Source organism: Oncorhynchus mykiss, chromosome 28, assembly GCF_013265735.2.
Source record: "Oncorhynchus mykiss isolate Arlee chromosome 28, USDA_OmykA_1.1, whole genome shotgun sequence".
In the NCBI taxonomy this organism is placed as follows: domain Eukaryota; kingdom Metazoa; phylum Chordata; class Actinopteri; order Salmoniformes; family Salmonidae; genus Oncorhynchus; species Oncorhynchus mykiss.
The window spans coordinates 29,320,504-29,330,840 of NC_048592.1; the positions used below are offsets into that span (position 1 = coordinate 29,320,504).

The 10,337-nt window shown below is 42.1% G+C and overlaps 1 protein-coding gene across 8 annotated transcripts; it reads right to left on the bottom strand.

The window, feature by feature from the left end:
• Positions 1 to 233: 233 nt before the first annotated feature.
• On the bottom strand, positions 234 to 10,042 carry LOC110508885 (piggyBac transposable element-derived protein 4). 8 transcript variants are annotated; one of them, XM_021589771.2, is made up of 4 exons: positions 9,423 to 9,593; positions 5,805 to 5,883; positions 4,911 to 5,069; positions 234 to 2,890 (listed from the first exon to the last, which is right to left on the bottom strand). In XM_021589771.2, exons 1-4 carry the CDS (start codon positions 9,442 to 9,444, stop codon positions 664 to 666), a joined length of 2,487 nt encoding a protein of 828 aa, XP_021445446.2. In that variant the 5' UTR covers positions 9,445 to 9,593; the 3' UTR covers positions 234 to 663. The 8 variants fall into 8 exon arrangements, 7 of the variants coding, with proteins under 7 accessions (XP_021445446.2, XP_021445447.2, XP_021445448.2 ...); XM_021589772.2 differs by lacking the exon at positions 9,423 to 9,593 and adding an exon at positions 6,057 to 6,566; XM_021589773.2 differs by lacking the exon at positions 9,423 to 9,593 and adding an exon at positions 6,045 to 6,566.
• Positions 10,043 to 10,337: the final 295 nt, after the last annotated feature.

Here is a 10,337-nt window from a genome sequence, read left to right on the forward strand (position 1 = left end):
ATATTTTATCCATTTTGAATTCAGACAAAATGTGGAATAAGTGAAGGGTATGAATAGTTTCTGAAGGCACTGTATATACCAACTTTGCACACAGGCTTGGGGCAATATTAATCTAATACTTTTTTCTATTACGTCCCCATGAACTTGCAAAATATTGCCAAGTTGATCAACACTCTTCTATTACCTATTTCAGAAAGCTTGTAGTCCAGGGAAAAAACATATTTGCATCAGTCTGCTCATTGTCTTTAATCACATTCCATATTTTGAAGCAGTTTCTGGCAAGACTAACTCTGCAAAATCATCTAAATAATCATTGCACAAATGACACTTCATGTGTACAGTACATCTGTGAGAGATTTTAAGAGTGCTGGGATCATTCATGGGCACAAATATTAATAGAATAAACTAAAATAATAAAACAATACAAATAATAAGCCTAACCATAATAATAATCATTACCATAATCATCATCCCACTTGAGACCACTGGTATTATCAGGGGAACTGAAAGGTTGTGCCAGAGACATTCTATTGAGCCCTATGCCTGACAGGACTCAGTGCCAGTTGGTCTTGCACAGACAACAGTTCTTCCTGCCCACGGTTTCTCTTTGAGAGATGTCAATAGTGGTTTGATCATTAGTGCGCACAGGATAGCAAAATAGTTTTACTTCCTGTTGTTCCTCAAGCCAAAATGGCATTTAATAAAACTCTGGGCCTGTTTTTGAGACTTGAACTCAATTTTTTTCCCCCCATATTCCATCCAAGGATGGGTAGGGTATGGGTTGTACTTTATATGCCTCTTGAAAACTTCTGCTACGAGATCCTTTTTATTCATGTGCCAAACTCTGAAGCAGTTTCTGTCTGGTATCATACAGAGTGCTACCTGACAGGACTCACACTGCCAGTTGGTCTGGCTTTCCTTGCACAGACAACATTTCTTCCTGCCGCTAGATTTTCTTTGAGAGGAGTCAACAGTGGTAGGATCAATTATGGGTACAGGGTAGCATGGTCGCTTCACTTCCACCAATTCCTTCTCTTCTTCTGGTTGTTCTTCTTCCTCCTCCTCCTCCTCCTCTGAAGACTCTTCTTCAGCCTCCTCCTGCTTACCAATGTCAGCAAGCTGCAGGCACAGCTGCTCCCTGAACTGCTTGTGGGTCATGGGCTTTTTCTTCTTCATCTGGGCCATGTCCTTCTGCAGGAGGAAGCTGTTCACCACAGCAATGTCTATAAAGTGGAAGAAGAAGGTCTTGTACCACTTCATGGTTTTGTGGGCCACACTGTAGCATTTGATAAGGGAATCAGACAGGTCCACACCCCCCATATACTTGTTGTACGGCTTGATTGCCTCTGGGACGGGTATGCACTGTGTTGTCCAGGATCCATTTTTGCTCTGTTTCCTGATTTTGACCTGCTCCCCTGCGAATGCCTTATGAATGGTGGTACACATGGTGACTGGTTGTGCGCCCATCCACTTGGTGAAGAGCAGCTCCCCATCACGGAGCCAGCGGATGGTTCCCTTCTCTGCTCGAGCAGGCATGCTGTTCTCTCGGATGCCCACACGGAATTCACGTATGGTTCCGCATGCTCCCAATTTCTTTTTGTACAGGTCACGGAAGAAAGTTGTGCTGGTGAAGAAGTTATCAACATAAATGTGGTATCCTGTGCCCAAGTAAGGCACCTTCAATAGGTTCATGGCAACATCATAGCTCTCCCCTTTGCCTGAAGCAGATGGGTTTTTGGTCATAAAGACAATGAAGTCGCACGTGTAGCCATTTCTTGAATCTGCTAAAACATACAGCTTGAATCCATACCTGTAGGACTTGGATTTAATGTATTGTTTGAGGCTGTGGCGGGCCTTGGAGTGCACCATGCGCTCATCAATGGAAAGGTTCTGGAATGGGTGGTAGAAGGCCCTGCATGCATCCAAAATCTGGTCTTTTAGAGGTTTGATTCTCATGAGCCGATCATAGTCCGCAGTCCCCTTCTTCTTGTCGTTTTCCTCATCCTCTGCTGGGTCACTCATGTGCAGTGAATAGGTGATTGCCCTAAATCTTGTCATAGTCATGACTGTACAACAAAAAGGAAGGCAATATATTCTGTTTCGATTCCAGTAGTCTGATACAGTGTGTACATTCAGCAGACCCATATAGATTACAATGCTGAGGTATTTGTACATTTCCTCCACAGATACAGGTTTCCATGGTTCTTTGATTCCATGTTCTTGTCTTCTCTTGGCATTCTTGTTGGTGTTTGAGCAGAGTGTATCAACAACAGCATTACTGAAGAAGAGCTGGAAGAGCTCTAGAACAGTGTAGTTCTTTGAAGTGTCTAGCTGGGGTCCAGGAGTCCTAGCTGGTTCGAAAGGTAACCATTTATGCTCTTGGTCTGGTTCATCCTCAGTCCTCCACTTCCTCTCTGACCCACTGAAAAGAGGTGTGGCTGCTTGAGCTCTGTTTTTGGATTTGGCAGGGCTGGGTGTCCAGGGGGGAGAGGATGGAGGCCTGGCCTTCCTTTGCGGTGCTGCTTTGGGGCTAGAGGTCAGTTTTGTTCTTTTTGAAGCCCTGCTCTCGATTACTTCTGTATCAGGGGGAAGGTCTTCTCCATCTTCCTCACTTGACTCTGAAGCTTCGATCTTAGGGCGAGAGGAGATGCCCCTTACCCTGAGCCGTGTCATAATTGGAGGAGAGTCATCTCCCCCTCTAGTCTCTGTAACTTCTGTCCCATCTGGAGGGTATTCATCCTCCACTATAGTCTCTGTAACTTCTGTCCCATCTGGAGGGTATTCATCCTCCACTATAGTTTCTGTAACTTCAGTTCCATTGGGAGGGGATTCTTCCCCCTCCATAGCCTCTGAAGGTTCCGTCAGATAAGGAAGGTCTTCATTCTCATCTCTGAAAAACAATTAATAAAATAATAGAATATGTTTTAGGTGGTGCCATACATATAAACAGCATCATTGTGACAATCTGGTTTCTATCAACTTACTTAGAGAAAGGTTGGGTTTGTTGATAAAATTACATATTTATGCAAATAATACTGAATGGAGAGCTTGACAGTCCATAAGGCCAATATGAGAGATTTTCTAACCCGTTTAATATTGTTTGTTTACAAATACATTTTATACAGTTTAACTAAGCCCATGAGACATTAGTGTTATTTTTCAAGAATCAATAGGTATACACTACCGGTCAAAAGTTTTAGAACACCTACTCAAGGGTTTTTCTTTATTGTTTACATTGTAGAATAATAGTGAATACATCAAAACTATGAAATAACACATATGGAATCATGCAGTAATCAACAAAAAAAAAAGTGTTAAACAAATATTTTAGATTCTTCAAAGTAGCCACCCTTTGTCTTGATGACAGCTTTGCACTCTCTTGACATTCTCTCAACCAGCTTCACCTGGAATGCTTTTCCAAAGGTCTTGGAGTTCCCACATATGCTGAGCACTTGTTGGCTGCTTATCCTTCACTCTGCGGTCCAACTCATCCCAAACCATCTCAATTTGGTTGAAGTCGGGGGATTGTGGAGGCCAGGTCATCTGATGCAGCACTCCATCAATCTCCTTCTTGGTAAAAAATAGCCCCTACATAGCCTGGAGGTGTGTTGGGTCATTGTCCTGTTGAAAAACAAACCAGATGGGATGGCGTATTACTGCAGAATATTGTGGTAGCCGTGCTGGGTTAAGTGTGCCTTGAATTCTAAATAAATCACAGACAGTGTCACCAGTAAAGCACCCCCACACCATAACACCTCCTCTATGCTTTACGGTGGGAAATACACATGCAGAGATCATCCGTTCACCCACCCCGCGTCTCACAAAAACACGGCAGTTGGAACCAAAAATCTCCAATTTGGACTCTAGACCAAAGGGCAAATTTCCACCGGTCTAATGTCCATTGCTCTGGTTTCTTGGCCCAAGCAAGTCTCTTCTTATTATTGGTGTCCTTTGGTAGTGGTTTCTTTGCAGAAATTCGACCATGAACGCCTGATTCATGCAGTCTCCTCTGAACAGTTGATGTTGAGATGTGTCTGTTACTTGAACTCTGAAGCATTTATTTGGGCTGCAATCTGAGGTAAAGTTAATTGCCGATTTCTGAGGCTGGTAACTCTAATGAACTTATACTCTGCAGCAGAGGTAACTCTGCATCTTCCTTTCCTGTGGCGGTCCTCATGAGAGCCAGTTTCATCATAGCGCTTGATGGTTTTTGAGACTGCACTTTAAGAAACTTTCAAAGTTCTTGAAATGTTCCATATTGACTGACCTTCATGTCTTAAAGTAATGATGGACTGTCATTTCTCTTTGCTTATTTATGCTGTTCTTTCCATAATATGGACTTGGTCTTTTACCAAATAGGGCAATATTTTGTATACCACCCCTACCTTGTCACAACACAACTGATCGGCTCAAACACATTAAGGAAAGAAAGTCCACAAATGTACTTTTAACAAGGCACACCTGTTAATTGAAATGTATTAGTGGTGACTACCTCATGAAGTTGGTTGAGAGAATGCCAATAGTGTGCAAAGCTGTCAAGGCAAAGGGTGGCCTGTTGAAGTATCTAAAATATATTTTGATTTGTTTTAACACTTCTTGGTTACTACATGATTCCATGTGTTATTTCATAGTTTTGACATCTTCACTATTATTCCACAATGTAGAAAAAAATAAAGAACAAGCCTTGAATTAGTGGGTGTTCTAAAACTTTTGACTGGTAGTGAATATAATTAACAAACTATAAATATCACACTGGGTGTGGTAATTTCAATAAATAAAAATGCAAATTACTCAATATCAAAATGTGTAAAATGGGTGTTAGAATGTTAAAGATATTTAAGCAAACAATACTGAGTGGATGCTTAAATTGAAATGCTATCCACTCTGAATAATGTAATAGTTCAACTCACAGGTCCAAAAGTCGATCCAACTCCTCTTCAAAGATTGAATCTAGAAATGAATCGTTGCTGCCACATGCCTGAAATTCTCCATCAGAATTCATTTTTCCTGCTTCCTTTCCATTATCATCTTGAACAACGCTGCTGTTCTCAGGTTGCATTGCCTTCTTCCTGGAAGGCATTTCAGACAAAAACAATGGACATGAATTCACACAATTTAAGTGGGAGCCCAACACTGGAGCACAGATAAAACAATTGATCATATGATGCATGTTCTCAACTCATTAACTGTGTGTGCCATATTTCTAAATGCCAGTAGAATGATCAACATCAAATGTGGAGAAGGGGAGCAAAGACTGGAGTCATACCAGATGTGTAGCTTGCAGCAATAGGAGTCAAGATGCAGACAAAAATCACAAGAAAGTCAAGAAATATAGGTGTGACTCTTTCTCACAGGACCACCCTATGAAGGTTAAATGGGGCGGCAGGGTAGCCTAGTGGTTAGAGCGTTGGACTAGTAACTGAAAGGTTGCAAGTTCAAATCCCCGAGGTCGTTCTGCCCCTGAACAGGCAGTTAGCCCACTAGGCCGTCATTGAAAATAAGAATTTGTAATATTTGTTATATTTGGTATATTAAAAATTGATCCATCTGCATTTAATAGTGAGGCTAACTCACTATCTTTCTTGCTGTTTTGTGCAATCGTTGATAAAAATTAGCTTTTTCTCTGTCTGTGATAAAGGACTTTCATAGATAGTAATGCAGAACCATTAATTTGCATTAGAACACATTTTTGCATTTTATGTGACGTAATGGTTTTACATTGTCATTTTTTTGGAATACGTGTTCTTTGGGAGAAGTATTTTAACATGATTGCAATTTATATTAAAGTACTTCAGGCATACTACCTCTTATCGCATTCAGAGAGGGAGCGTTTGTCCTGCACCTCCTCCAGCTCCATCTTGGCTGTTTGTCCACTGGTTCTGCCTGAAGCCAAAACACATGATCGCAGCCATAACGTCATTCTACCAAACCCATATGGTTCCACAGCAGCACTTGGGCCTTTCAGTTATATATGCTTAATATTTACGTGTCTAACAGGTTACATAACCCAAACACCATCCCAAATTCTTACTAGAGATATGCACCTCTGTTATTACCTCTCTCTTCCGCCGCTGCTCAACACAGAGTTCGCACAACAACGCAACCAAAAACAACATATAGCACATACACGCCAGCTAACAATTCTACTTCTTCTTTTTTGGTATTTTGACTGTCAGCAAACAGATGTAATAAGTACATGCCGCCACCTACTGTATTGCCTATGTATCAGCCTACTATTCGGAGGTATGAATTCATAGAGTACAGCAGTATGAGTCACAACACCCATAAAACCTAGCGGTCAAACAAGGAAATTGTTCCAATGAGGACTATGTTTTGTGTAGACTTACCCTGGCGTGACGTTTTGATAACCAACTAAATCTCTCTAGGACAAGGTGACTTTTATCAGTATATTCGCCTGAATTTATCCCGACAAAAATGAAACGCTAGTTAGGCTATCATAAAGAACTACAAATGCCATGATGATCTGGACGAGACTGATGAATCGAGACAAAGGTAAGAATCTCTGGATTAACTATCTAATGTTAGCTACATTTTGTAATTAATAAATTGGCTACATTTCTTTAAATGGGCAATTCTGTGAACTGCCTTGTGCAAGTTTTAAATTGACACTATCTGTTAGGAAGGTGTCAGCTAGGGATGGCGGGCAGGAGCTCGCCAGTACCTTCTGTACTACTCTGATCCGGGCAACCTCAAACAGCCTTTCTCTCACCGGACACCTCTGATCTCCAGCATCATGGGTACCCCCACAGTTTACACGTACAACTTTTTCCACTGATACTAAACATTCCTTTGTCTCATGTCCTCCTGCACACTTCTCACATCTAGGAATCTCTCTCCTACACACTGCTGCCACATGACCATAAGATTGACACCTAAAACACCATAATGGGTTCGGGAAAAAGCTCTCACGGGATAACTGACACATCCTAAATTGACTTTATCTGGTAAAGACATACATCAAAATGTAGTAGTACAGACGGTGTATTGTCTGTTTAACCACGCTCTCCACCGGTCTGCGTCACACCAAACGGCGAGCGTCAAAGACACCGGGAAACTTCAACTTCAGCTGACCTTCCTCAACACTTAACTTCACTCCAGTTATCACTCCTTTCAACGGCACCCTGCTCTGGAGAGGAAAGCAAGTCACAGTTCTTCTCCCCAATCGCGTGATGGGGAGCGCACGCTCCTACTGGACAGCAGAAATGCAAAAAATCAACATGATTCCGCTTCAAGTCACTTTCACCAACCCAACATTCCCCAACCTCTTCTCCACATATGGATCTGCCAGATGTTAAGGATCCATTGTCTCCAGACATTTCACTCTCACTGGGCCAGAATAGCTCTTCCAAAGGTTCTGTGTGATCCATATTAACTCAAAACATGTTCCACTTTTCTCCTTTTTTTCCTGTACGCGGGCCATGCTGCCCCCCCCAACATCTTCCAGCGACCATACCGCCATCATCTTCTGCTTAATCAGATCTTCCAGAAGGCATGTGCATTCCACCATTCCATATTATTTACTTATATGTTCCACTTTTCACATTTTTGTTGAACATTGCAGATTGAAATAACATGAATAGAGCCGATGTGATTCCTTATTCTATATGTCAGAGAGGCATGTTTGTGCTACATAGCCTATTTCTATCTGAATGTTCCAAAGCGTTGCGTCCTGCTGAACAGGGGTGTAATCATTAGTCCAAAGAGTTGCAACGAAAATGAGTGTTCATGTAGTTCCCTCCCCTGTTTTGTTCCGTTTGCTTTCGTTTAAGATAACATTTTGCAACAGAATCGGTGTAATGAATACATCCCAGTTCTTTGAGGTCGAAGAAAGCTGTAAAAACAGTCAATGTGTGCGTCTTTTATGGCCTTTGTATTATCTGTAATTTGTTGTTCTTGTTTGTTTGTATACTGGTCTTTTGTGGGGTGCAAATAACCTTGGCATGACCCTGGACAACACCCTGTTGTTCTCTGCAAACATCAAAGCAGTGACACGCTCCTGCAGGTTCATGCTCTACAACAGCCGTAGAGTACAACCCTACCTCACACAGGAAGCGGTGCAGGTCCTAACCCAGGCACTTGTCATCTCCCGTCTGGGCTGTTGGCTGTGCTCCCTGCTTGTGCCATCAATTTCATTTTTAGTTTAATTCAACCTTTATTCAACTAGGCAAATCAAATCCCTGCAATTTATCCAGAACGCTGCAACCCGCCAGGTTTTCAACCCTCCCAAGTTCTCCCATGTCACCCCGCTACTCCTACTGGCTTCCAGTCTAAACTCGCATCCACTACAAGACCATGGTGCTTGCCTACAAAGTAGCAAGAGGAATTGCCCCTCTCTCTCTTGAGACTATGTTCAAACCCTACACAAGATCAATAAGGGAGCTTTTTTGAGGTGCATATCTCACGTCTTCACTGTTCTTTCATGCTCAATGACGCACCATGGCCTCTCCGCTTATATTGGAGCAGTTTTGAATGATTTCATATGTGGTATGATTACTAGTTAGGATATTGCAGATCTGGACAACTATCCACCTACCACTATTGTCATTAAGAATGATGGATAGAGGGCAGGATAGGCACCGGTACACTACATTGACCTGTGTGGTATAGTTAGCGGACAGGAAAGCATAGTGCATAAGGGAAGTTTCAAAACACCTTGAAATAGGAGAGAGATATACATGTTTAGGGACAATACAATTATCCTACCTAGACTAGCCTACAACACTGCATTGCAATGAATAATTGAATTAGGCTATTGTTTACAGGTGAGTACAACATTTTACTCTAGGCATGTATACTGCAGGGAAATTGTCATTTGAATAATGACACAAAAGCCCTGTGATTTTCTAGATTTCATTCCATTTGCATCAGTTGTGGGTCTACTCTCAACAGTTTATAAAGTAGAGAAAGGCACAGTAGCAGCCCAGTCTGGCTGTATTTTATGTTCTGACACTGGGGCCGGCAGGTAGCCTGGCGGTTAGAGCGTTGGGCCAGTAGCCGAAAGGTTGCTAGATTGAATCCCCGAGCTGCCCAGGTACAAATCTGTCGTCCTGCCCCTGAACAAGGCAGTTACCCACTGTTCCTAAGCTGTCATTGAAAATAAGAATTTGATCTTAACGGACTTACCTAGTTAAATAAAATAAAAATATATAGTAAAACCTGCAAAAGACCAAATGTGAACATGGGGAAAAAAACGCACTACACCCTCTGCCCAATAAAAACAAACTCCCCAAAGCAAAAAAACAAAGTTAGACATTTCTTACTGTCCCTGTGCAGATAAATACCATTTAATGCATATTGGGTTTTAGTCAACCTATGGATAGTATTCATCTGAGCAAAATGATTGAAACCCAAAGGAAGTCACCATTGTATTTGAGATACATTTGGTCCACAAAAACTCTCACCACCATCTTCTTCTTCTTGCATCCAACGAAAGTGCGTTTGGCCACACCACCATTTATTTTTTCCACTTCCTTTTGCTCCATCATGGCCGCCGTTGGCCACAACCTGGAACAGCACAAACACACCCCCGGTAGTTCAGATGATATCCCATACAGAAGGACCACAAACCCCATTTTCACTCATCCATGAAATCCCAAGTCATCTCGACATCTTGTTAATGTCAGAACTTTGCAAGCCAAACCCTTCGCCGCTGATCTGGCCGCTATTCCGCTTGTTGTTGTAGCTAGTAGTAGCCAATGCTACCTGTGCCTCTGCTGGAACACAACATGAAAACAATGTTGCTACTTTAGGCAGATAAAGCCATCTCCTTATTTGCTGTAGGCTGTAAAACTCCGGCTGTGGCCATATATCTAAGGTAGCTTGTTTGAACGATTTTATCTTGTTGAGAAACACCGAATTTTCAGATTAAAACGAAAATATAATCCTGAAAAGCTCTGTATAAAAGAGCGCGCCAAGAGACCATTGTGCTTAAAGCCAAGAGCAGACAAAGCTACACGTGTTTACTGAAAGTGTAGGATGGGTCACTTGAAGACGGGGAACATTTGAGATCGACTACGTTGCAGTTAAACTGCGCAGACACACACACTACACTCTTTTAGACGTGGTTAATTGTTGAATCCGTGAGGGATTTAGACAAAATATGATAACGCTAGCGTTCTACACATTTTTCTGAATATTCCACAATTGTGTGGCCTGCTGAACTGAAATAGATGCCGGTACTGTTTATATTTAGGTGCAGCTAATATTCTAAGAGGTGCAGGAACAAGCAGTAGAAAATGTGAGGTACTGGTACTCGGTTCCGGTAAGCCCCTGGTCAAGTCAAGCAGTGTACCTACTGGTCAAAGCGAAAACATACT

Excerpts from the sequence above, each read along its gene's own strand:
- LOC110508885 (XM_036965897.1), bottom strand. The coding sequence starts at position 6,125 with ATGTGCTATATGTTGTTTTTGGTTGCGTTGTTGTGCGAACTCTGTGTT. Across the intron at positions 5,070-5,804 it reads CTCTCTGAATGCGATAAGAG|GAAGAAGGCAATGCAACCTG; the intron begins GTAGTATGCCTG and ends AATGCCTTCCAG. Across the intron at positions 2,891-4,910 it reads TTGGATCGACTTTTGGACCT|AGATGAGAATGAAGACCTTC; the intron begins GTGAGTTGAACT and ends ATTGTTTTTCAG.